The 27,271-nt window shown below is 47.5% G+C and overlaps 1 protein-coding gene and 1 long non-coding RNA gene across 3 annotated transcripts; both read right to left on the reverse strand.

The window, feature by feature from the left end:
• Window positions 1–400: 400 nt before the first annotated feature.
• On the reverse strand, window positions 401–3,974 carry LOC135185005 (uncharacterized). The gene is made up of 3 exons (XR_010306320.1): window positions 3,728–3,974; window positions 2,088–2,166; window positions 401–1,051 (listed from the first exon to the last, which is right to left on the reverse strand). It is a non-coding gene; the product is annotated as an uncharacterized LOC135185005 (long non-coding RNA).
• A 3,824-nt stretch (window positions 3,975–7,798) lies between these two features.
• DUSP1 (dual specificity phosphatase 1) lies at window positions 7,799–10,478 on the reverse strand. 2 transcript variants are annotated; one of them, XM_064161827.1, is made up of 4 exons: window positions 10,007–10,478; window positions 9,708–9,856; window positions 9,334–9,553; window positions 7,799–8,820 (listed from the first exon to the last, which is right to left on the reverse strand). In XM_064161827.1, the coding sequence occupies exons 1-4, from the start codon at window positions 10,374–10,376 to the stop codon at window positions 8,450–8,452; spliced, it is 1,110 nt and encodes a 369-aa protein (XP_064017897.1). In that variant the 5' UTR covers window positions 10,377–10,478; the 3' UTR covers window positions 7,799–8,449. The 2 variants fall into 2 exon arrangements, with proteins under 2 accessions (XP_064017897.1, XP_064017896.1); XM_064161826.1 differs by having other exon boundaries at window positions 9,708–10,478.
• Between the last annotated feature and the right edge of the window lie 16,793 nt (window positions 10,479–27,271).

A 27,271-nucleotide genomic window follows, 5' to 3' on the forward strand; every position in this document is an offset into this window, starting at 1 on the left:
CAGCACCGACAGGCAGCAGCAGAACTTTTCTCTTGCTACCCCATGAATGTGACATCCTCGCCTTAGTGGAGCCTGCACCACTTTCCAGGGCCTTTTGATGTCACTACAAGGCATGTAGCAAACAAGCATCTCCTTTTGGTTAATTCTTTTTAGGAATTTCTTTAAGCCCTGGTGGACAAATGGTGTTCTGCTGCCTTGAGTCTAGTTGATCTGGAGTGAGAGGCAGATCCAAAATTGGTGAAACCAACCGGCAAGTTTACAGCTCTGCATTTAGCATCTCTGTTCATCCTTTTCAGCCTTGTTAAATGTTTTGGAATCTCAAACTCCCCTAGCAGTCTATTTCAAACAAATGCAAAGCCCTTCAGTGTCCTCAGTAAACCCCAGCTGTAAACCAAACCCAGGCCTTTTTGATTCCTGATCCATGAGCAAACCATTGGCAACGAGCGTTCACCAAGAGCAGCCAGCACAGAGCAATCCCTCTGGGCAAGACCTTCATGACCACCAGCTTGCTCCATCTTTTCTGTTCCTCTCTTCCAGCTGTGCCCAGCTGTTTCTCTCATTGCCTCCAAACCCACGTGTTTCATATGAAAAAAAAAAAATAAAAGAAAAAGAACTCTCTGGATCCCCCACCCAGGAAGATCATTTTGCACCAGAAATAGAGTGCTCTATACTTGGGATGCAGCCCAGGCATCTTAAAAATAGCTCGGCGCGTAGCTTGTGGTGCCACATACAACTCTGCCAGCTGCCTGGACAGACAGACAGGGTGCCAGTGGGCAGGCCCTCCCTGCACAAGGCCATAAATGACCATGGTCCCCTCCAGCAAACCAATTGGTGCCTGGCAGGGTGGGCAGTATCGTGCCATGCCCTGATGCAGGGCTGCCTGCTTGGCTCCCCCCTGCCCTGCCTGGGCCCCTCTCCCCGTGCCGCCCCGGCAGCTCGCCTTGCGGACCACATTCCTGCTGTTCATGGAAGGCATTAACACCAGATAAAAGTACGATGAGCCCAAATGTAGCACCCTGACGTCAGCCATCCCTGGAGTCTGGAAGGGAAGCTGTAAACAGAGGAACAAAAGGCAGTTATAAACGACTGTCTTCATTGGCGCCTGTGGACTAGCGTTTGAAAGACTAAAGAGGAGCAAGGGAAGGTGCTGAAATCTGGGGGTTGCTCAGTGCTGACATGTCTGCTGGCTCGGGGGGGGGGGAGGAAACTAAGGCAGAGGGAAGAGTGAAAGACAAAGATCGAAAGGAATTATTTTCTCCTTGCAAATAGCTTTGTTCCTTTGTGCTCCTCCCAGGCAATAGGAAAAGGTGGGAACTATTGTTTGACGCTGTGCAGTCGGCTGCTCAGCTGGCTCCTCGTACAGCTCCCAGGGCAGCCAGAAATCCTGCAGCTCACAGAATTCCAGTGACGCAACAGCAGTTCCAGCCAAGCTACAGCAATGGACAAGGTTTCAACATTTGACTGGCCTCAAGCCTCCTGCTCCACCTGCACTAATCTCAGCAGATGATGCTGTTTATGTTAGTGTGCCTTGAAACACCCCGATCAGTTGGATTTCTCATACTCAAATGCCAACAAGGCTTGAAGGTGCACCTCCCCTGAGGTGCTAGATGTGATCCACCTAGATTGGTAGTGGGAGAAGCAGCCATCGCACAGATGAGGTTATAAGATCCCACCAGGCTGCAGAAGAGCCAGGCTGGCATCCAAATCATCAGCTGGAAGCTTTGATCTCACAGCAGCAAAGCCTAGCGACATGAGGGAAATGTCCTCAGACACACAGACTGATGCCATCACAGCTGACATATGTAGGACTGCTGACTTGGACAAAGACCAAGAAAATACCCTGTAAATGTAACATTTAACTTAAGTGTCTAAAGACAACCCTCTAGAGATGGTCAGGTAGTTTATGCCATTTGTTTATATGGATGTGACCCTGTTGCCTGACTAATGGGACCAAACACTGGGCACTTCAAACCACTGAAAGGCAGCAGAGTTTGCACCGTCCTGGTTTGTGTTTGATGTGCAAGAAGGACTGTACATGCATACAGGGTTGAAAACATAGATGTAAGGTTTTTTCCCCCAATACTCACCCTGCAAAAGCCCCTGAAATATGCACCTGCGATCATCAAGACTTCATTGCAGAAGACAAGAGAACAGTTACCAGTTGGTCTGCAAGTACCACAGAGTATCAGGAAAGAGTATTAGAGTTAAGGAGCATCTGCACTTTATATCCTTCATAAACTAGAAACACCTGCCATCAAACCCACATAGTGCTATGACCCAGCTGCCAATTAACAAAACCTTTGTGCAATTTGAAAGGACAAGACACTGTCGTGGAAAGGGATTCACTGTAGATTATATTTTGACAAGAATTTAGGGAAGACACTGAAAAGAAACCACCTTTTTGCAGTAAATAAAATACCTAAAAAAGGGCAATTTTTAGACACCCTCGACACAATTTCTTGGGAACAAAAAACCCCAAAACCACCAGCAACAACAACAACAACAAAAAACAACCCACACCACCAAACCCTTTCAACTAAAATCAAATTATATCAAAATTCTGAAGTCTAAAGATCACACGGTAGTTTATTATTGTGGCAGAGGTGGAACCTAGATTGGCTCTGAGTCAAAGACTATGACTTTTAAAATGTTGTGTAGTGAGAACCTGCTAAGTTAAATCCAACTGGCTACTGAGTTAGAATGCAACTACATCATATCAGAGTCCTCAGAGAATTTACTTCTAAAGGTGGCCTAGAGTTTGGGAACCAAAAGGTGCTGAGATGACAGGGGATTGCTGTCATACACAACCTTTTTATGAGAAATGAAGCATTTTCTGTGGCACTCAAGATACCCCAAACGTGAGCTATACAGCAAGGATTTTGGAATGAGTTGACTGATGAAATTCAGTTCCCACAGCTTTACTCACCCAGTCTGAAGGTCCAACAAGACCTAGGTAAGACGCAACAGGGTGACTAGTGCCCACTCTTAGTAATTGTGCTTCATCCCTGTACAGAGTATGTTCACGAGTATTTTCTCTTTTGGGCTCTCTGAACACCTTCTACCCTCCAGACTCACAGCCAAAAGCACTGCTGAGCACCCGTCTGGAGGAGACATCCACCCACCGCCAGCCCCAGTGGCTAGAAGGTGAGGTGGAAGCTGCCCACAGGCTGTGCCGAGTGTCTCATTTCGCCCACTCCCCTGCCTGCCAGCCGCATCGAGGAGGGGAAGCCCAGACAGAGTCATTTCTGTGTCTAGCAGGAAACGCACGCAAATGCAAGAGCTTGAGAGCACCACTCAGGAAACCCCCAGCCCAGCAGCCTCCCAGGGACCTCAGCCAGCCCCCAGCCCCTCAGTTGTGCCGTCAGTGCTGCTAAGGCTCCACGTTAAGGGCCCGCACAGCCTGGCACTGCAGGTGAGGTGTGCAGCCACATGCAGCTGCTGGAAAACCCTGAAAATGAAAAATCCCAGGGGGAGAAAAATGAAAATCCAACCCACATCTGGAGAACAGGTCATCTCACACCATGTAAGGACAAAGAACAAACCTGCCTTTTCCCCTGGGTTTGGCCACTAGTCTTATGATGATGGAACCAGCTTGCTCTGTGCCAGGCTAATAGCATCACATCCACATAGTACCTTGGCTCTGCCTGCCCTCCAGACAGGCACAGGTTTGTACAACTGCACTTGCAAGATGAGAAATAGGTCTCAAACCCAAGAATCCTTTACCCACCTCAGCAGTAGATCAACTCAGCTGTTTCCTCTCAGGTACTTGAATTCACCTCTTGGAGGCTGCCATCAGCATTAATTATATCACCACAGCAAGAGTGGGACACACAGAGCTGAGCCTGACCTTGTGCCAGGTTCCCAGCAGGGTCAGCTAATCAGGTTGAAGTCCCAACAGCAGTGCCAAGTATATTAGGAGAACACCAGCAAATTGTGTTGCTTCTCAAGCTCTCAGGTCTCTCCCTTCAGGCCTGCTTTCCCTCCTTTAATATCTTAGTCTCACCCAACTTTTTAAACCCTTGATGGTGCTAACAGAACCAACCTGACCAAGAACATTGGCTGCACCTCTTGGCTGGGCTGCCAGCCCCCCATCAGCTGTGGCCACTGGCCCTGTGCCACAGTAGGTAACACGTACAAAGAGGGCCACACACTAGCAGGGTTTTAGCTCTTTTCCCAACCTCTCTACAGCCTTGGATTGGAGCAGATTTGGAGGAGCCAAAACCCTGGATAGAGTCTTGTTGGCCACACTGTGTGTAGGTGTCCCTGGACAAGGGAAAGGATAAGAAACAGGTTTAGATGAAGTTTGAGGCAGAGTGACTTCTAACTACATTAGACAGTCATACACCATGGCCTTTTTTTCCTTTCCCATCACATCGTGACTCGCCTTTGGAGCTGGGGAACTGGCTCCCTGGGGCTGCACTTAAACCCCATTTCCAAATGACTTTCCATGCCCTTTCTGCTGCCCTCTGCTCCAAACAGAGGAAAAAATCCAGGTGGGTAACTGGGCAAACAAGACTTGCCTGTGTCTGATCTGGATGTAATGTTCTTTTTTCAGTGTAATGGCATAACACATCCTTGTGGCCCTGCCAGTCTGACACTGGGGTGACTAATGCAGGATAGTCCCTAAGCCTGAGTACACCCAGCGCCTTCTGAAGCGCTGATTACAAAAGAAAGGCAAAAGCTTTGAGACAAGGGGATTACCCAGGACATGTCTAATCTGGACCTCTGTGTCTGTTCACCATGTGATAAGTGGGTATACTGTATCCCCTGTGTATTGCATCTTACTGGGGATATTACGTGCGGCTCACGCGCTGTGTCCCCCACATGAGTTGGCCGTGTCTGCCCCTCAGCTGTGGGGACCCATCTGTGCGTGATGTATGGAGCCCCATGTGCTGTGTTGGGTTACGCACTGCCGTGACTTGCATCTTCTCTATATGCTTTGAGACCTTTGGGATGTTGGTGGCCCATGTTCTGGCATTTTAGGAGCCCAAAGGGCTTGTCCACATCTCCCCATGCCTGTTCTGTGCAGCACAAAATGACCATTGTTTGCCTTCGGGGTGGGTGAGCAGCCTCTGGCTTGGGAGGAACAAAGCCTGGAGCCAGTTCCTGCAAACACAAAACATGCCTTTCTATCACTTCATGACAAATTGGTTTGTCAGCACCAGGAAGTGATGTTACTGCTGTCCTCACCAAGGGGAAACTCCTTGTGGTCTCCATGGGGATGCATGCAACTGTAGAACTTTAGGTTTATATAACCTGAAAGCCCTACACATGCCTGCTATGTGAGAAGTTTCTAGGGATTGGGCATAGGGGGAAGGGTCTTGGCCAAGCCCTTCTATTGCTGGGGGGAGAGCCAGCTTGTGTGGGAATGGGGAAATGGGACTTCAAAGTTGTAAACCAGGATGGACTATGTGCCTTGATACCTCAAACAAATGAATCAGCAAGGAAGGCAAAATAAAGGAAGGGGGAAAGGGAAAATGCCTCCCTAATACATCCACAGTGAGCAAAGCCGAGCTCAGCTGTATCATAAAGGTGTCCTCTGGCTCCACCATGCATGAGCTCTGTCACTGCCAATCTCAGCCCCTCATGCCTCTTTGCCTAGCTCATACATCCTCCTCTGCCCCCTACCCCCACTAGCTACCCTGCTTGTTTCCCTCTGTTCCCAGAGAATCCCCCAGCTGAGCCTATCTTTCTCCCCAAAATTGGCACTGAGGTGACTGATCTGGTTTTACCATTGTTCTTGCCCCCTTATCCTCCCTTTGTTTGGAACAGAAACAATCTGGGACCTGAGTGTGATCCTGTCCACAGAAAGCTTGCAGGCACCTATGGGCTCTCTGAAACTGTCATTATCAGTGACAGCAAAAGGATCAGGATAAAAACTTGGGAAAGGACATAGGATATCCACAGAGCTGGAAGTACATGTTGGTGTCGAAGCCCTGCTCTTGCTGGCTGGCTTTTCCACAGAAGGCATTGTGCTGAAGCAGCTCTCTTTTACACCCCTGTCAGGTGCCTGCTTAGGTTATAAAAGCTGATCAGCTGCCAGGTAATGAGTTTTATTGTTCCAAGAACACATAAGCAAGCTCCCCTGGCTGACAGGGAGCGGATTTCTGTTTGAATTGTGATTAACAGGCAGGATTTTTTTATAATCAGCTGCACTGTCAGGGCTGCCAAGGTTGTATTTTTCCACTGAACAAGCTCTGCTTTGCGTTGAAGGTAAAAGTTTGTTCCACTGTTAACTGCAGGTGTAAGAAGGCAGAAACAGCCTTGCATGCTTTACGAGGAGAGCAGTGGTAGGTGCAGTCCCACAGAGCAGCACAACCTGCCAAGGGATTCTCCATAGACAAAGGGGCTTTGCGGGATTTGCAGCATGGGACAAATTTCAGAGAGGAATATTCACTTCGAGGTTCATGTACACTTTAAGAAAATAGGGGGTTCTAACTTTGTTCCTCCATGCCCAAGGATCTCTCCCCCTTTTCACCACTTCATTTTTTTTCCTGCCTTGGTGTCAGGTTAAAGCTTGGCGACGGCTGATGCATACTGCTGACGACAGAGCTGCGTCGCAGGGGTAGTGCACGTGGAAGAATTTCAGACACAGCAGTGCATCATCCCATCCTTCAAGGGCACCTTCCCCCAGAAGAAGAATCCTGGACTCTAGCACCATTAATATGCCAGGTAACACGCAGGATTTCAGCAGGAGTTTGTGGTGTTTTGCTTGTCTCCGGTAACCTGACAAGGGCACAGCTGCTTTCTGTTTAAGGAAACTTTCAACTGTAAGCTTAGGATCATAACTGTTTGAATGCTTTGATTTTACACAGAGCCATAACCTGCTCTATCTGCCCAAGCAAAACCATTTTTGATAGGGCAAGAGTAGGAGCCACCTCCTTGAATATCAGAGATGCAAGGATTGGTGGCTTCCTTTTGTTGTGGACAAGGACAGTCAACATTCTAGCGTTTCCCCAGCATCCATTTCCCTGTTACCAGTACTAGAACCCTGCCTAGGAAAGCAAGCTTTCAGCTACATCTCTTCCACACAGCATTAACCCTGCACTGGCTGCTGCCCATCACCCTCACCCCACAGCTGCTACCCACAAATTGCCAAGGGTGCTATTTTGTGAGAGCTCCTCTGCCTGCCTTCTAACGTGCTGCAGAAAACTATTTTCACTGCTGCAACTGAAATGCCAAAGTCACACTAGTGAGAATCTGCAGCAGGAAATGCCATATTTAGGTCTGATTAAAGAAACAGGTGAGTTGTTGGCTACCTGGTCTCTTGTTACACAATTTGTTTACAGACACGGCCCAGCAAGCCAAATGCTTCATTCCAGGTATCAGAGGCAGTTTGAGTTGCAAATAGGAATCAAAGTAGTGAGAGAAGCACCTTAGCACAAAGTCACCAGACATTAGAAACCTATTACCAAGAGATTTTTAAACTTAACCTTTGAGGCATTAAACATACATTCAGGAAGTTTCTTCCTCCTTCCTAGTAGGAATACTTTTTAATTCACTATAGCGCTGTGCCCACAGATCAGCTGTTTCAAAGTGTCACAGCCCTGCAGCCAAAGCTACCTTACAGCTCAGAAGAGAGCCTTGGCCTTCTGCCACTGCATATAATTATACAGAGACAAAGAAAACATCAGAAGCAGTGCTTTCTAGTCAATTACTTTGTTTAAAGCCATCTAGTTCAGTCCAGATCTGGCCTCTGCAGAGCTGAAAACTTATTTCTTGCTTCTCTTCGCCTGGGAGCTTTCACATGAGGTTTGAGGTTGGGGACTGTAGAATTCAAGACTTTAAATAATTCAGCTCAATAGAAATATCATAATTTATTCTGTTTGTATAAAAAAAGTTATGTAACAAAACTATGTCTTCATAAGAAGAAATATATTATTTCACATCATAAATAAACCAAACATACAACCCTTGGCAACTCAAAAAAAAAAAGCACTCGCCTGGTGCTTTCACGTCAGTGCTTGGGGAACAAGAAGAGCAGACAGATATGGACACACATGGGATTACAGTACCAAAAAATACTGAGGTATTTGGTTTCTCTAGAAATGAAACTCTAGGTTTGTGAAGGCACCCCCCCCCCCCAATGCACTAGTGTAAAAATAAATAGGGCTGTCATACAAAAGGGGACAGCAGTGTTGCTCAAAGTGTCCAGGAATGGGAATACTGGTGAGCATGCTACTAAACATGGAGCAGGCTTAGGACAGACAGAAGACAAGGAGGAGCCGCTCAAGAAGAGACAGTGTCCTTTGATCTTTGAGTAGACATCCAGATATTGGCTTGAAAAGTCAATACACCTAGTGCTCTGGCATCATGTGAACTTCTCTCCATTTATGACATTGTTCTGGGATGGTTCCCCACAAAACACCAGTGACGGATGACACTGTCCCTGTAGTTATTGCACTTCTGAGACAGTAAGTCTGAGTTCTGATAATATTTCACCCACTTTTCAGCAGCTTGGGGAAGTGGTGATGGGGCTCTGAAGATAGCTTAAAGCACTGGATGAGGTGTGAACAGGGATGGAGACTGGAAAGTTAAAGACAGTGGTGGTCGATGCTCCTCTGTCCAGTACTGACATTGCAGGGCTACCAGCTTCTGCTGAGCAGTTGGGGGCAAGGACCTGTGATTCAAACTGAAGCAGCTGCCCCATGAAGCTGAAGTTTGGGGAGATGATGCTTCTTCTCTGTTTCACAAACTCAAAGGCTTCATCCAGTTTGACTCTGTTGGTCCTCATGAGATAAGCAAGACAGATGGTTGCTGAGCGGGAAATGCCAGCCTGGCAGTGCACAAATACCCTTCCTCCATCATTTTTAACAGAGTCTGAAAGAATTAAAATACACAGTTAGCAAACAAGTCCCACTGCTTCCAGAGGTGGGAAAGCACAGGTTGCTGATTTACATTTCTTTAATCCATTACCTTCCTTAGCCTAATAGGTTCACCCCGTGCTTTTGAGACAAAGGGAGCCTTTGTCCTGAGGGAACCAGCGGTCTGGCTATTCTCATTCTGGGCTCCAATTCCAATTATACTAATAGCTCCTCCAGGTCACTCCAGCAGTCTTGCAAGATTATTTTAATACCGATCTGCTTAAATTCACTAGCTCTTTTTTTGCAAGACCAGTGCCTCTTGATTCAAGATTTAAAACAGCTTTATGAAGCTGAGATTATTCCACTGAGTGGAATAAAAATTAATGGAACTGTTCCCGAGTGTATCTGCCCTACAGAATTAAATCCCCCAGTTTCAAATGTAGGTTTTACTGGGGAAAGCAGTGTCCAGAACTCCCTATTCCTAGTACATGATCCCAGGAAAAGCACAGAGTACAAAGAGCTCATTTACCTATGAAATCGATGGCCTCGTTAAACCAGGAGCTGATATCTGCCTTGTGGTTGTCCTCCACGGGGATACTCTTGTACTGGTAGTGCCCTTCAAAGTGGTTCGGGCAGTTCGCTGAGACGTTGATTAACGCTGTGATCCCCAAAGCATCCAGCATGTCTTTTCGAGAGGCATGATAAGCGCTGCCCAAGTAGAGGAACGGCAGGATTTCCACCGGCCCACCCTAGAAAAGGAAGGACAGACGACCTGTTAACTTTGCCGGCCGCTTTCACACGGCCTCTCCTCCTGACGCCGCACCAAAACGGCAGCTGCCCAGGCTGAAAGCAGCGTCTGGCACGGCACACGTTCGCCTACCGCCCCAGCCTTTCTCCGCTCACCTGGTCGTAGAGTGGAGTGCCACAGGAGCTGCATCCCGAGTCGGCGCTGCCTGGCGCGCTGCTGGCGCTTAGGGGCAGGCTGAGCCCGGTGGGAGCGGCTGGCTTGGTGCAGAGTTCGGAGCAGACGGACGAGAAAGCTTCGTAACCTCCTGCAGGGGCAGAGGGGAGAGAGAGGTGCCGGGTGAGCGAAGCTCGGCCACCGAGGGCAAGTAGAGCCCCGAGGGCGGCACTGCCAAGCTGGCTGCGGCCCCCTCCCCTTCCCCTCCGGCGGCGGCCGGGGCGGTCCCGGGGCCACTCACCCTTGAGAAAGCAGATGCGAGCGCCACGAGCCTCCCTGCAGAGAGTGCCGAGAGCCAGCAGCAGCGTGCTGTCGCGCTTGGGCAGCTCCAGGTCAGCGCTGCGTTCGTCCAGCAGCACCACGGTGTGGACCAGCCCTTGGCGCAGGCGGGCGCGGAGCTCCTCATTGGGAACGACGTGCTCCAGAGCCAGGGCGCCTTTAGCGCGGCGGCGGACGATGGTGCTGAGGCGGACGTTGCAGGAGCCGCGGATGTGCGCGGCGTTGAAGGAGAAGAAAGAGCGGCAGTCGAGGACGAGGCACTGCGCGGCGCGCTCCTGCAACAGTGCTCGCAGCGCCTCGCACTCCAGCGCGCACACACGTAGGTTCACCATGGCGGCTCCGACCAAGGGGAAGAGAGCAAGAGAGAGAATGAGGGCGCTGTAGGTGCCGGTGACCTTTGGAAGAGCAGCACCACACAACCCAGTCCAGCCCCACAGGCCCGCGTCCGCCTTATATAGTCCCGCGCACCGGGCCGGCGTTTTCTCAATGGGGCTGCGTCACGTGGGCCGCCCGCGAAGACGTCACCTGGCCGCGAGCCAGCACGGGCGCGCCCAGCTTGGTTGGCATGACGTCATGTGCCGCGGGAGCGCGCCTGCGCGCCCGTGCGGGAACGGCGGCAGCGGGCAGGGAGGCAACGGACTGGGGGACAGGGCTTGTGGGGCGGCGGGACAATGGGCTGCGGGATAGCGAGACTACAGGCTGCGGGATAGCGAGACTACAGGCTGCGGGGCGGAGGGACAACGGGCTGCGGGATAGCGAGACTACAGGCTGCGGGGCGGCGGGACAACGGGCTGCGGGATAGCGAGACTACAGGCTGCGGGGCGGAGGGACAACGGGCTGCGGGATAGCGAGACTGCAGGCTGCGGGGCGGAGGGACAACGGGCTGCGGGATAGCGAGACTGCAGGCTGCGGGGCGGAGGGACAACGGGCTGCGGGATAGCGAGACTGCAGGCTGCGGGGCGGCGGGACAACGGGCTGCGGGATAGCGAGACTGCAGGCTGCGGGGCGGCGGGACAACGGGCTGCGGGATAGCGAGACTGCAGGATGGCGAGAGTACAGGGTGTGGGGCAGCGGGACAGCGGGCTGTGGGGCAGCGAGACTACAGGCTGTGGGCACAGACGCCGGGTCCCGGCGCAGGCACACAGCAGCAGCACGTGTCCATGCGCTCGGTGCTGCAGACACAAGCACCCATAGGGCAGCGCGCGTCACATCCGTGAGCAGGCGTGCAGTGTGGTCCCTACACACAAACCCCTGCAGGTGAGGACATACACACGCCTGTCTGTACGTACATCGCACACACAGCTGTGTGAAGTACCCAGATGGGCATACTTATGTACGTGTGTACACAGCTATGCACACACAGCTATACATTCATACGTACCCATACGTGGGTGTGTACACATAACGCAGACGATACCCCTACAAACTCACCAGCGCACCCCTACTACACAGACACATCCACACACACCCTGTGCCCACCACCCTTCTAACAAGTGCTGTGGGCTTGGGCCACTGCACTGTTAGCTGTCTTTGCTCCCTGTTCCTGGCTGGGGCACTCTGTGTCCGCTTGTCCCCCAGCACTGGCCGCTCCCCTCTTTCATGCAGGAGTTGGGGAAGAGGAAGCTGCTGAGCAGCAGTGTGGGGGGATGTGGAGCCTCAGGTGTGGGCATGCTTATTCTCCTTAAAGATGTGTCTAAGGAGCATATGCATATATTTGTATTCATGCATAAACATATATGCATGTACAGACTTCTACACATAAATATATATGTGTGTGCATATATTTGTGTATATATTCCTAATGTAAACACATTTGACAGCTGTTCCTGTCATGATTTATGTGTAAGGGGAAAAATGCAGTAGACCTACACCCCATGCAAAGTCTGTTTTCCCCATTGAGAACACCCCCAGAAGTTGTGGATGTCCAGTAACTGGCAGTGGAGCAGTGGAAGCTTTCTTCTCCTCATTCCCCCCCCACACACCTCAGTAATGCATCAGTGCTTCCCAAAAGTTTTATTTTCCCTGTGGGTGACCAGCTTCCACCAAGACACTCGGGTGTTTCTTAGTCAGGGCTTCCAGTCAGCGCTGCTTCCACTTCCCCTGCCTTCCCACGATGCCTCCCCAGCCCCACGAGCTTCTGACTGCTTGCTGCCCTTGGACACCTCTACTCCCTACACTTCTTTCAACTCTGGCTCTTTCCCCCCAGCCCTTTCTCATCAATTCTTCTTCCTCCTCCGCACTGCCATCACAGCTGTGCTGCTCCTTCCTTGCCCCTTTCAGCAGTTTTCTGTTTTCAGTTCCACTCTTCAGCTGCTCCTTTCAGAAAAGATCTCTTCATCTACCACCTCACACCAGGGCATGTCTCACACCATCCTACCTCACCAGCCAAACATCACTCCTTCTCGAACTTTTCTTCTTCTCCCTATGTTCCCAGCCTTTAACTGTCCCAGACCTTCTTCTCAAGCCAGGCAGGGTCTATATCTGTCCAAGATCTCCAGAACTTTCCAGGCTTCCCAGAGATACCTGGGAGGAGAAATGGGGAAGGGCAGAAGTGGGCAAGTGCCAGCTCTGGCTTACCCACTTCTCACAGGGTTGGCTCTGCTCTGCTGAGCAGTGAAGTTTTTGCCAGAACTGCAGCCTCAAAGCAAATTTGTTTTTTCAACACATTCCTTTAAAATAAACACAGGATTGCCCTTTTAGCTGAATTTATTTATTGTTGTTCTTTTAACAGTGGGTTGGAAACAGATTGCGAGAGAAACACTCATACATTTCAGTGCTGGGAAATGACTCCGCTCGACCACACCATCATCCACTCTGTTACTGGGACCCCACAGATGTCCACAGTGGATCGCTGGGTGTGAATCACAGAGCCCATCAGTTGGGTAGGTGACACGTCTCTCCACACCAAAAACGTGTGGGAGGCAGGTAGGGAACATTGGCCACACTGCAGTGGATCTGCCTGTCCTCCTCTGATGCACTCTGAACCAACTCCTTGTGAGACTTGATATCACCGTGACATCACTGTGCCATGGCCAAGCTCTGGTGACCTTGAACATCGTCTGCCTAACACTGACCTACACAGATATTTCTAAGGAGATAAACTGCAGAAATTATCAATGGTCAATTCCTTACCACATTTTTCCAGCAGAAACCAGTGTAGCAGGTAGCCACAAGACAGGACTTTATTCATCATCTTTTCCTAGAAGAAAATGTCCTCCTTTTCATGTAGACCTCAGATGTTGACCTTTCTGTAGGTTTATACTCAGGAATCACTTCACTTTACTCCTTTGGAGTGAGACGTGGAAGTGATTTAAGGCACCACAAGGCAGGAGCACAGGAGAGGCAAAGACTGCTAAGTCACAGAGAAGCTCTGCAGGGTTAGCAGCTGGGAATGTCCTTCACCCAGGGGACTTTATCAGCACGGCGAGCTTTCCAACCAGCTCAAAGCCTTGTGCATTCCAGGAGCAGGAGCATGGACTGGGAGGCTTCACATGAACACCTTAATGGAAAGTAGTCCTTTAATGGTTCTATGCCCCTAGTGCCTTGTTACTAGGAACAGCCAGCTTTAGCTCACAGTTGTAACTACCCCTATGACACTGACAGTCTTCTCTCTTGTCCTGAACAATGTGTGCCACACAGAAAACAAAGCTAAAAGGCTGAGACTCCCCCCCCCCCCCCCCCCCAGTTTGGCAATCTCAGTTTTTGCTAAGTTTACAGAAATGGCCATGTCTGACACCTGCACAGCTAAGGCAGCACATGCTCTTAATGACCTTCTCAGCTGTGATGTTAACCAGCATCATACAAATATTGAATATGGGCCAGACGCTGTGGGACAGATCCCTTGGCTGCTCTGAGACAGTGCAGGGAAGGCATTCAGCTGAGACTTTTGTGCAATGGAGATTTGCCTCCACAGCAATGATAATTGCTCTGTGATAGACTTATGTAATTATGAGACTTTTGAGGCTGGTCTTGTTTACAGCCAGTGCAAATCAGGAAGAAAAAAATTCATCACATGTGGCAGTGTGTACTTAATCGTTTATAACCTTGGACTAGCTATTTCCTTGCTTTACTCTATTTTTGTTTTCCTTTCTTAAATAAACCTGCCATAAGAATGAAAGAAAGGAAAATACAGAACAGAGCTGAAGTGGCTTTTAGGAACTCACTCTGACCTGAATAACTTTCTTAAGGGTTAGATTTCCTGACTTAACAAAAGCCAGGAAATACAAAATTAACCCCTTCCTCAAAAACAATCTCTGTTTGCACTTGGGCCACAATGTCATTGTAAGGGTAATAATAGAAACAAGAACATGAAGCGTGGGGATGGGAGGTGATGCTTTCATTTGAGCAGATGGGACCCACTGCCAGCATATGGGTCCCTTTTACCCCTGGGCTTTAGCAGTTCCCATGTTGCTCTCCCAAAATATGTACAAATCCATAACAACATGAGTGTGCCATGAGTGTGAAGCTTCACTCATGGTATCAGGGATTTCTTAGGAAAATGCCCCCATGGCAATTTCACCATGTCATAGCTGAGCAGGTTGTCTTTGTCTCAGTGGGACTGGAGACCTGCCTAGCTTTCTCCAGAGGCTGTAGATCTCTCAGCGCAACCTGGTCGATGTTTATCTTGGAGGGTAGCAGAGTGCTGCATACAGCTTCTGCATTGACTGACACCATTGCTAATTTGTTAGCAATGTGGTAACAAGCATAGATAACCCCTGGCCTGGAACTAGCCCATTGCACAAATGGTTATCCAGCAATACCAGTTATTCAGGCTTGTTAACTAGTCACTCATGGCCAAAATCAGTCCTGAACTTTTCCAGCAAAGCTAGAATTACAGCACCATTGGACCTGACCTGAGCCTGAGTCTCACTGCCCTCAGTGCAAGTTTTGTCTGAGTAGAGATAGGAAGCTTCAAGCCTCAACACTTGAGACACAGAAGAAAAATGCATGTGGGAACATTTGGAAATCACACTGGATGCATTTCTTCAGCATGTGTAACTTTTTCTCCGAATTCAGTTTCACAACCCAGCATTTCCTTTTGTAAATATTTGGACAGATTTTACAGAGACATGGATTCACAAGAAACAGAAGAGAAAGGAAAGATGGAAAAGAGAGAGGGGGGAAAAAAGGAGAGAAGGAAGGAAGGAAGGAAGGAAGGAAGGAAGGAAGGAAGGAAGGAAGGAAGGAAGGAAGGAAGGAAGGAAGGAAGGAAGGAAGGAAGGAAGGAAGGAAGGAAGGAAGGAAAAAGAGTGAAGTAAAGGAAGGGAGGAGACAAAGAAAAGAATTTGGTGATGAAAGGTTAGAATACACATAATATGAACAATATACTACATTGAAAACATTTTGGTTCTAGTGCATTTAAATCCTGAGATTTAACCCTTTTGCCAGGGTTTAGCTGAGCTCAGACTGCTTCAGGTTTGTCATGTTGGAGTTGATGAGGTGGGGAAATGGGGAGGCAGAGCGTTCAGTCACAACAGCATGAAAACCAGTTATGGGCTGGGGTCACAGACTGGAAAACATGGTACAGCCTTACTTCTGTGTCACATCCAATTTCTTCCTGAGTGGAAAATTCATGGTGTAGCAGCTTGGGCACTTCAGTTCAAGACATATCCTGGATACAGATGCACATTGAAGGATCAGGAAAGCCCCTTTTTCCCAGCTCTGCCTAAGGAAATCTCATCTCATTGCTTCCCTGCCCTCCCTGAATTGCTCGCCCTGCTCGCTACTTCCTGCACCCTGGACTTTGGGTAGAGGTGGGTGTACAAAAGGTGCTGGCAGCACTGAGGGCCTTTCCTGCACCTGCATGGACCATAATGGTCCCTCCCTGGACTCCGGGCTTCTCATCATGGCCCTTCCTCTGCTGTGCTTTTAATGCAGAGCCTTAAGCTGCCTGTCACTTTGCGATGCTGCGGGCAGCATGCCACAGTGACAGCTCCAAAATGCGACAGCCCCCAGAGCCAGCCCTGAGCTGCAGCTGGGGGCTTGCACTCAGCTCTACATCTGCAGCTCAGTTACGTGACCCGAAGTTCCCAGACAGTGCTTCTGGCACCATATGACCCCATCCACGTATGTATGCCTGTCACAGGGCCTGACATATGGCATCTCACGGCTGGAAACCCAAGGCACTTCAAGAAGTCTGCAGTGTGGACAGTCATAATTTTGCAAGTGGCTCCACGTCTGCTTGAGCAGCTAATGCAAGTCAGGAGTTTTGCTTTCTCTTGCAGTGACTCACTGAGCTGCCTCAGGCAAGTTGCTTAGTGCTTCGTTTTAACATGATTACAGGCTTTAGACAGCCAGTCTGGGATAGCATGGATTTGATATTCAAAATCATTAAATACCTGCTTCCAAAGGAAAAGCTCTGGGAATTAGTGGCACTGATACAGTTCACAGCACTGGGATCAGCTTAGTAGGGCAAATGGTTTAGGCAATTTAATCTTACATTTAATTGCCTCTATTAATCTGCTACGAATTGTGCCATGCAGTAGGCATAAGTGCATTTATTCAATAAAATCACTGTATTTGTAAAGTTCCCCTATTTCAAGATGAAAGGTATTAGGTATATAATAAAATGTGGGAAATAATTCTCCCTGCTGCTTGAAGGTGCATTTTCTCAGCAAGATCCTCTAACGGCTAGCATGGAAAGGCTTCCGTGGGAGGAGGGCGAATTTGAATAGAAAACAAATGACGTAGCTCTCACCAAGAAGCAGGGAGAGGAGTGCTCTCCTGTCCAGAAACATGAGAGCTGGATTTATTGCCAGTCATGTGATGTCAGCATTGTGGGTGCAGTAACTATGTGCTTTGCATTTCCAGAACCATCCACTCTCATAAGGATTGAGATAAAAGCTGCTGAGACACTGCCATTTGCAGGTTGTACTTCTGCTCTTATCTATGGTATATTAAGGCTTCATAAATGCACATGGCACACAGCAACCAACAGAAAGGCAGAGGTGGTGATTTTGAGCGTGGGATTACTCTGGCTTGTGCCCAATATGATGGAGCAGAGCTGGGAGGGATACAGCGGGAGCGTGGCGTCTTGTTACCTGCTCTGGAGGAAGCACAAACCTGTTCTGCATTAGCTATAGCTACATTTCTTCCCACCAGCTTGTGGATGTGAGAGTCTTTACAGACCTCATTTGCCAGTGTAACCAGCTGCTGTGGGACCCTGTCAGGGAAATAGTTTCATGCTCAAAATCCTCACAAACACTAACTGCTCCTGCCACAAGAATAATTTGAAGTGGCTGTAGGCAGCTTGGAATAACTCAGGGCTGTCAGGATCAGAAGCTGCAGAGGTAATGGAAAGGTAATTCTGCCTCACTCTTCTAAAGCCCTGTGCTTAGCACAGGAATCAAGGACACAGAAGGCAGGCTCTCCTGGTGTACTCACACTGCTTATCTGCACCATTTCTGTTATCTGCCAGGTCTAAATTAGTCTCACTGTCTAATGGTATAGAAGTGGGTTATTTTCTGAAGGAACAGAAGAGGAGGTAACAGCAAAAGCAACTGTAAACTGTCTGAAATAAGGTGAGGTTTGTTGTCAGAAATCACAATTCTCACATTCTCAGACTCAGTGTAGGGACCCAAGAGTGACACTTCATAAAAAGATGTTAAAAACGTCCAAAAAACCAAACCTAAAACATGGGCAGCAAAGCAGAAAGAAATTCCAGTGGATATTGCTTTGCACATGCTCCATCTAAGTCCCTTTGCTATTCCTCTACCTTTTTCGGTGCTTTCTTGGTATGACCTTTCAAGGTCTTTATAGCAAATCTTAGTACTTAATTTGTATCAGTAACTACAGAAGTGCTTATTCATTTTCTTCTATGTAGTTTATTAAAATATTTGCACTATGACATGATAGCCTCATGTGATAGAGTGAGGTGATGTTTGTGTGTAATAGCGGTTAGTGAAAACACAGCATTAGTCATAGGAGAGAATAACACTGGACTGTTTTGAATCTGAAAACCTTTATGCTGTGGAAAAAGCCAAACTTTGGCCCACTCTGTTGTTTTCAAAAGTATATGAGAACATACAGGGCAGAGTGAGTCACAGTGGAGTGTCCTCTGAGTGTCACCTCAAGTGGGACAGGACATGACAGCCAGGAGAAGGATCTAAAGACCCACTTCTTTGTCCACGAAATGCCTTGTCATGGCCATCCATGACTTGCCCACATTGCTCACGCTCCACTTGGTTTGATAAAACTCGGTGCTGAGCTGAGCTCACTGCCTTGCTGTGCAACCTTCAGGTGAGTCTAGCAAGAGTTCGTGCTGTCCCTCTGTGAAGCATTGGACAAACTGTTTCTTGATGGGGATGAATGAGGAGTGAAGTCATACAGCAGTGTTGGCTCGAATGAATTTGCCCAAACATGGGACGTTTTTCCTGGGGGTGGCCACACACATGGCCAGGCGCCCTGTGGCTCTTGGAGCCCATTGCAAGCTGTGATTTCACCTCAGCTGCTGCACAAAATGCTGAGCTCTGTTTAGAGAGAGGCCCAGCCAAAGGGACACTCACATGAATACACTTCTTGGAGAGCCTGGGGTTTTTTATACAGCTACTGTGGTGTAAAAACTCCCTTCCCAATAAAGGGAGAAGGCATCCCATAAAAGCAGCAGGCTGAGGAGAGTCCTAGAATAGAAGGGGCTGAAAGTTGGGGGACACTACCCTTTGAGTGTGGCAGCCAGACAGACCCATGATTGTCACAGCTTCTCATAGACAGAGACCCTGCTGAGCCCTGACACGGGGCAGCAGTCAGGGAGCCCTTAGTCTGTTGAGGGGCTGCACTGGCAGTGACAGAGGGAAGGCAGAGATGCTCTGATTTTAAAACTGATGATGAGAAGCAGAGTGTCTCAGATGGAAAGCAGAGAGAAGAGCCTGTGTGTTTTTCCAAGGCTTGCCATAAAATTTTCCTTATGTTCTTATCTATCTTATGTCCATGTCTGAGAGCAGACAGCTCTTGCATATAATCAGGTAAATCAATAACCTCACCTCCCAGTTAACTGGTTGATTTAGTCACAACCCTAATAAATAAGAATTGAATAACTGAATAAAATAAGGGACTCTCAGGCAAGCAAAAATAAAATCATTATCCTGGAGTTATACTTGAACACAATCCCTCACTTGGAACACCCAGAATTTCAAAAGCACGTGAAATGTGAGCTAAAGGTTTGAATTCCTCACTTTGGGCTCTGATCAATTTAATAATTCAAGGTATTTTTTCCTCTCTGCTCAGTTCAGCTTTAGGTCACACGGCAGGCCCACCAGTGAGATGTCACATCAATCAGCCACCACTTTGCTTTTCTCAGCACTTTTTTTTTCTTTCTTTCTTGAAAAAGGGGAACAAGAAGTGAAATTAGCTAAAGGAATCAGGCATATTCTCAAATGGTAAATACAAGAGGAGCATGAATCATCCTCTTATAGAAATGACGAGAAAAGGATGGAAAAGGTAGCGGTTTGGGAGAAGCAAGTTATGTTCTACATGGCTGATTCAGCTCTCTGGACTGAAAATGAATCATCAGAATATTTAAATCATATTACCAGTATAAACAGACACAAAACCCCCAAGCTCAGGAAGCCTTTGTTATGAAACAAATTTGATAGCAGGTAACAAAAGAACAAAGGGACAGCTTCCTACAAACTCTCTCTCCACACAGCTCTGCACCATATCCCAGCCTGCAGAACCCCCAGAGAACTGGAGTTTGCTGCAAATGCAATCACAATGCCCTCACCACAGCAGAGCACTGCAGGGTCTCACAAACCCAGACCTTTCAGAAACCAAAAGACAGACTCTCCTTTACCTTCTAGAGCTTCATTTCAGCAGTGACATGAAGTTTTTCTAAACAAAGGAATTACCCACTGCAGAGTGCATGTCAAACGGTTCCTTGCTCCTGAGTAGCATCCTGCTAGCTGATGACAGAGACATTGTGTTGGAGACCTGAGTAGGAGGTCTGACACTGGAAGCATGGCTTTTTTTATCTAATTATACCTGAGCCCGAGTTACAGCATCAATGAAGCTGCAACACAGCAGATTTCAGGCAGGTTCTAGGCAAAAGGATCAGAAAGGTTAGAGGATGGGTTAAAATCCCCCTATTTTCCTTCCACCATTATGACTGCTGGGATAAAAAGTGATCCGTGTGTCCAGGGACGTTTTTGTTTGCAGAGGAAAGGCAAACAAAAGTTGGCTCCAGGACACAGCAGAGCAGAGGTGGCAAAGCAAACCACGGGGCCTTTCCACATAATGAGTTCCAAAGGTTCTATAGGGAGGTATCTTGCTGCTGTGAAGTACATCTGAATATTCCATACAAGTCTGGCACACTAAAAACTCTCCACACCAAGACAAACACGTCTGTTTCACAGCTGGAATTCTCAAAATGAACTAGAAATCCATCCCCACCTAATTTTTAGTGTGTTCTTTTTGTCTAAATCTTCTAGCTTTCTCCTCAAATCTCCAATTGAATGAAAGCTTTCATTCTCCACTAATGAGCAAGAATCATAATGAAGTTTAGCCAAAATGCTGACAAACTATTTTTAGCAAGACCATTTTGCAGTAAAAATCAGAGACTCATAGAATTCTATGATTTTTATTGAAAAATGGTGTTGTTACAAATATTTTTTCAATAAAAGGCATATTTTTGAGGAAAGCATGGACAGGGAAGGCAGAAAGGGACAGCGACAGGCAAGGAGACAAAGGCTTCTTTGGAGAGAAGGCTTTGAAACATCTGGAATGTTGCAGTGAAAGGTTATTTACCAGGAACGTCAGCCAGTCCCAGTGCAGATGGTTCCCATTAGTGTAAGATCAAGAGAAGAGCAAGGCTAAAAATATGTGTTTGCTTTTTTAGAAACTGAACTTCATTTTCTGTCCTTTAAAAATAATAATCACTCTTACACAACTTCTGTAACTTAGGAATATTTTCTTGGAATATTGTTTGGCATGCTGACTGGCTCGCAGGCTCTCTGCCACTGCTATTACTCACAATCTTTCCCCCTGGGGGACTTCATGATGTATCTTTTACTTAGAATTAGGAGGATGGCACATTACACTCAAACTGATGACTTTTGTTTATAAAGTGTCCATGACAAAACAGCTGAATTACTGCTGTGAGGCACTCTCTTGCCTGGTGTAAACGTGGGCAGCTCCTCTGGAGTTCCTCAGATTACTGTACAAATCCATTGTGGGACTGCAGGGACCACAGAGTCACTTCCCCAGCACCAGACCAGCAGAATGTGCCATGCCGAGCAGTGCACCCGAGGAAGGTTGGGGTGGACTGTTCATAGTCTTCCTGGTTAAACTGTCTGGGAATAGTAGATGGCAGTCAATGAAAAAAAGTTGATTTACAAGAGGTAGGAGCTGGAGCACCTCTCCTATGAGGACAGACTGAAAGAGTTGGGGTTGATCAGTCTGCAGAAGAGGAGGCTTCCAGGTGACCTCATTGAGGCCTTTCAGTATCTGAAGGGGGCCTACAAAAAAGCTGGGGAGGGACTTTTTAGGATACTGGGGAGTGACAGGACTAGGGGGAATGGAGCAAAGCTGGAGATGGGGAGGTTCAGACTGGAGGTGAGGAGGAAGTTGTTCAGCATGAGAGTGGTGAGAGCCTGGAATGGGTTGCCTAGGGAGCTGTTTGAGGCCCCATCCCTGAAGGTGTTTAAGGCCAGGCTGGCTGAGGCTGTGGGCAGCCTGACATAGGATAGGGTGCTCCTGCCCATGGCAGAGGGGTTGGAACTGTCTGATCCTTGTGGTCCCTTCCAACCCTGACTGATTCTATGATTCTAGGTAGAAGTCTGGCTTGGTGAGAAGGAGACCAGACAGCTAGGGATGCAGATCCTTTCCTCTGTAACTCTGAGTGAAGATGAGAGGTTCTGATTTCTGCTGTCATTGCTTACAAGGCACATGATCATCTACCCAGAAATATACCAGGCTTGAAGGCATCTGGGTCTTAAATAAGAAAAGTAGATCTGGCATTAGCTGTCGTAGCACATTTTGTGTTGAAAGCCCTGATGGTCAGCCAGCGCTCTCCTTCTCTGCCCAGAGCACAGAGAGAGAAAACTATCATTGCACAAGGAAAGAGTCAAAGGTTCTCATTGACACCTGGGGTGTTATGGCTTTAGTTCAGACTTTGAAACCAAGTCTGTCTTCTCCCTGTTAGGGTAATGATGGCACCTCTGAATGTCAAGTACAATACAGCAGGAGGCATGGCTCAGTGGTAGATGGCAGAGGCACCATGGGCCATAATAATGGCATGAAAGTACAAATGGAGAAATACTGTCTTGGCTGCACTTGTCTAAAGGTCCTGACTGCTAGCCTTGGCTTTGATGGCTGTGTTGTGTTCTGTCCATGAGTGGCAGCAGACCCACAGGAGCTTGGACACCTTGACCTGATGGATCATAAACCTTCTCCAATAGCCAGCAAATTTCAGCGTCTGCATACTGTGGGCAGCTGACAAGCCATCACCTGCCAGTGACGATTTTGTCTGAGGGTATCACCAGGGACACACACAAACACATGAGTTGGAAAAAACACAGTCATTGCCCTAAAGACCTTGAAGTTTAAGCCAAGATACAGCAAGGTAGTGTCACAATCAGCAAGAAAGCTAATCAGATGATTAGATAAGTGCACTCTATCAGCGAACTTTGAATCATTTCCTTTTCTTTTAGTTTGTTTTGGTTTGGTTTTTACAGTCAATACTGACAGAAAAAAACCAAGAATGTTTCAAAAGGGAAATAAGTGATCAGTGATCACTGTTTCTCTCATTGAAACTTTAGTGTGTGGAAGGAAATTTCTGAGAGAGGCTAGCTGCTACAGACCACGCTGTTCAGATTGTTCCTCCTGGACCAGTGATCTACAAACATGAATTTGTGGCTCTTTATTAGTCTTTTTTTTCCCCCTCTTTTTTTCTGATCAGGATAGTAGAAAAACCAAGTGCTGTGTGTCAGTGAAGAAACTGGGTTCAGGTAAGCAGCAATGAGAGCAGGCAACTCTCTGCTCTCCCTTAGAAAAAACAGAAGAAGGCTTAGCAGGCAGAGCAGGGGATACCTGCCACTGGGCACGCTGAACCTCCTGTACAGAGAGAGCATTTGAGCGTGTAGGGATGATTTATGGCACCTATAAACAGCATCGATTTCACCACAGGGAAAAAAAGAAAGTGAGAGCTAGCAGGAGAGTGGCACAGAATGAGTAAATAATGCCCCAAAGTATACAGTCACAAAGTCCAAGTTCTCTCTCACACAGAGCTGTTTCTTTTTGAAGTCAACACTAATCATTTCTTGAAATAACATCAGCCCTCCTCCCTCAGCCCCCATCCAGGGCTGTGCACCCTTCAGCAGGGCTGTCAGCTTGGCAAGTGGGCGACCTCCTGTGTAATGTATAATTCAAGTATCCAATACACAAATGATTGCAGCAGAGTCAGAGAACATGCAAATTATGTCCCACATCCTGCTGTTAGTCATCCTCTTGGGGGAACTCACCCCTACAAAGCCAGTATCCCAGAACACACTGTATGTTTGCTAATCCTCACTTTCTAAATGTTTCAACAGCAGCAGAAAAGCTCACAGCTCTTCTCTTGAAAACAACTGTAACCTAAAACTGCTGGAGTAAATTATTTAGTTCTTTCCTTAAAAATAAGAAATGAATTATCCTTGTTTAGTTTTGCTGCTGCATAACAATTACAGGTATTACTTCAAAATATGATAGCAGATTACATAGTATCTTGCATCAAAGGGGATCAAAGCACTTTGCATATTAATTAAATCTACAAATAAGACTCTGAGCTACGCTTGATAGAGAGTTCTAGGGATTCATATGGGCAAGAGGGAATCAGGACATTTACTGGTCATTTACTGCCTGTGACTTGCTACATAACCTTGTACAAGCCCTTCAGAGGCTGTGTGCCTCTGTTTCTCTGTCTGTGGAAGGATAGTTATATTTAACTGTCAAAGGCTGGGGAAGAAAAATCCCTTGGCAAAAGTAATGCCTGATGGCTTAAGTGGCAATTACAGTGCCAGGGCATTATAGAGAGGTAGGTAGAGAGCCGAGCTAACAGGTATCCAGCAGAATCCCAAGGCTGCTCTGTCTGCCAAGCATTTCCTAGTGCGGGAGAGGGTTTTGAGACCAGAATTCCTTCCCCCCTTCTCTTTCAAATGCTCCAAAAGGCAGAGCACAGGCCTCTGCCCCAGGCCACCTAAGCAGCACTCACTGTCACAACCCCGAAGCTGCCACTTTCACTGTGACCACGAGGGCCACGAGGATGCTCAGAGGGCTGGAGCACCTCTCCTGTGAGGACAGACTGAAAGAGTTGGGGCTGTTCAGCCTGCAGATGAGGAGGCTCCCAGGTGACCTCATTGTGGCCTTTCAGTATCTGAAGGGGGCCTACAAAAAATCTGAGAAGGGACTTTTTAGGCTATCAGGGAGTGACAGGACTGGGGGGAATGGAGCAAAGCTGGAGGTGGGGAGGTTCAGACTGGAGATGAGGAGGAAGTTGTTCAGCATGAGAGTGGTGAGAGCCTGGAATGGGTTGCCCAGGGAGGTGTTTGAGGCCCCATCCCTGGAAGTGTTTAAGGCCACTCTGGCTGAGGCTGTGGGCAGCCTGACCTAGGGTAGAATGTCCCTGCCCATGGCAGGGGGGTTGGAACTGGATGATCCTTGTGGTCCCTTCCAACTCTGACTGATTCTATTATGATTCTGTGACTTTCTAATATATCATCTGCTGCTTCTATTTGACAGTTCAATGCAATTTAAGGATGAGACTTTCAAGGTTTTCAGGAGCTATCAACACGAATTAGATAACAAATCTTTAACATTTAATTTGAGAGTGGTCTACTGGTTCAGGCTTCATCCATGCAACCATGCTAGTGCTCTTGTATGCTCAAGAAACCTTCCCTTCTAAGAGACACTGGAGGGGCAAGTTTTGTTTTGTTTCTTAGTGTAGCTGGGAGAAAGCAATTCACGGGCAAAGGACCTAGAACCAATCTCTAGCACTAATGTGATGAAAAATCATCCCATTTTACAACACCGATAAAGAGCGGCTCACAAAAAAGAGAATCAGTACAAAATGTCTTGACCAAAGGTTATTTTTGTTGTACATTATCTAAACAACTCATGTAGAATGGTAACTACACCTATGACAAAACCTAAACTTATCAATCTCATGAGACCAATGATAAAATGATGAAAAGCAGCCACAGAAAACCAGCCTGAGAGTCAGAGAGGATGGGCCAAGCAGTGTCTGTTTTTTTCATTAGAGGAATAAACTAGAATGTTCAATCCAGCCTCAGGTGAGTAGTCATTAGACAGTAGTGAGCAGAGTATGCTAGCCTCAAATTAGGGCAAATACCAACTTCTGTTTGATTTTTAGTAGATAACAACTACTTTGGAGTGATGACTGAATGCACTGAGATATGCTGAATTTTGTTTGCTCTCCACACCAGCACTGTAAATCCAAGTGTTGGGAAAAGCCTCCCCCACTGTTGCCAAAGTCTGTTTATCTGGTTTAATGGTTTACTGGAACTTTCTCCCAGTGGTTACAAAGGTGTTCTTGCAGACATGCCAGTGCACTGAGATGCTTTTTTGTCCTTCTCTTAGAAACTAGTTGCCTAGAGTACCCCTGCCCCATACACCTGAGAGGAAGGGGAGAGCAGCCAGTGAAGTTGAACGACTGGAGAGGAAAGGAGCATTTGGGGGTGAGACCAGCCACTTTGCAACCAAACCAGTGCTCCCCCAAAAAGCTGCCCTTCCTCTTTTCTGCCTGAAGCAGCACAGCATTGCCAGCAACAAGGCCAACAGAAAAGCCAGAGATGTTGCTGCAGCCTTGCTTCATTTATGTTTGGCAATTGGTTGAAGTCACTTCCCCAGATAATGGTCATGCACAGTTTAGGACAGGCACTTTCTGCAGTCTTCATGAAGACTCTGGCAGGGCAGTTGGACTAGATGATCTTCTGAGGTCCCTTCCAGCCCCTAATATTCTGTGATTCTGTGAAGAATCCTTGGGTAATATGCTCTTGCACTGTCCCAGTTCCTACTGGAAGCAATGGAGATACAGTCAGCAACTCCACCTTCTACTAGCACAACATGACAGGGACCTCTCCCCTTCGTGTCTCATCCTCATGCAAACAAGGCACAGCACGATGGACAAAACTAAAAGCTCCCAGGCTTCTGGGTTGCCACTGCCACCACTGTCAACATTTGACAGAGCTGCTTGGAGATTTGTCTTGCTAATGTCTGAGAAGTTGAGATGAGAATGATTATGGAAATCAGAGACAGAAGTCTGGGACAAATGCTCCTGGATTGTTTCTTATGGTGCATGTTCTCATATGCAGTTCTTTGTAATTGCAAAAAATGGTGCTCTGCAGATACCTTGAAGGGACTGGAGACAGACATATGCATCTCATCATCAGGAAGTCTGTCTTGATAGTCAGCCAAGATCCAAGAGGAGTGTGCATTATTTATGATGATCATCATCGCTGCCACTAACCTCATTTCCCTAGTGATTTGCCTCTGGTATAAATGTATCAAGCTGTATCCTAGGGTTGTTTCTCTGTTTTTATTAACCATACTGTCATGCAAGCCCCCTCGGCCTTCTCTGGGAACTTTCTGCATAAAGAATGTGTTAGGCACTGGCTGAAGTCTTCCAAACACTGCTCTATCTTTCTCATTGCAAGCTGCACTTGAAAGTCACACCGCAGGAAAACAAAAAGCTGGCCGTGGTGTGAAATGCCTGCAGAGACTGACTGACCACCTGGCTCCCCGCAGACATCAGCTTCGCTGGAGAAAAGCAGAGCAGCAGAAAATCAATAGCAACGAGCTAAAATTGTTTATTTGTGCCAACACCGAATGATGAACCCTGAGGTTTTTTGCATACTGCATGTGCAGGAACATGATGTCAACACTGTGGTGCTGCAACAGGAAGCAAAAGATAAGGCTTAGCGAACTATCAGCTCTTCCTGAGCACCAGCCAGTTACTGTATTTTTGTTTATGTTATGCTTCATGAAGCAGAGGTTGCCAAAACAAATGATTTTTTTTCGGGGGGGGGGGGGGGAGGAGAGGAGGCTGGCAGTTTTAGCCCTTCTTTTATTTCATAAACCTTTTTTAAGCTATTGGAAATACATGTCTTGTTTCTAAATACTTGCCTGTTTTTTAGCAAGAGACATATCTACAAATGCTACAGCATCTATGGTTTGTAAGTTATGGCCAGAACGTAGGACTTCTGTTTCTCGACTAGATGCCAGAGGGAAATAGATCAGTGAA

This window comes from Pogoniulus pusillus, chromosome 22 (genome assembly GCF_015220805.1).
Source record: "Pogoniulus pusillus isolate bPogPus1 chromosome 22, bPogPus1.pri, whole genome shotgun sequence".
NCBI classification, from domain to species: domain Eukaryota; kingdom Metazoa; phylum Chordata; class Aves; order Piciformes; family Lybiidae; genus Pogoniulus; species Pogoniulus pusillus.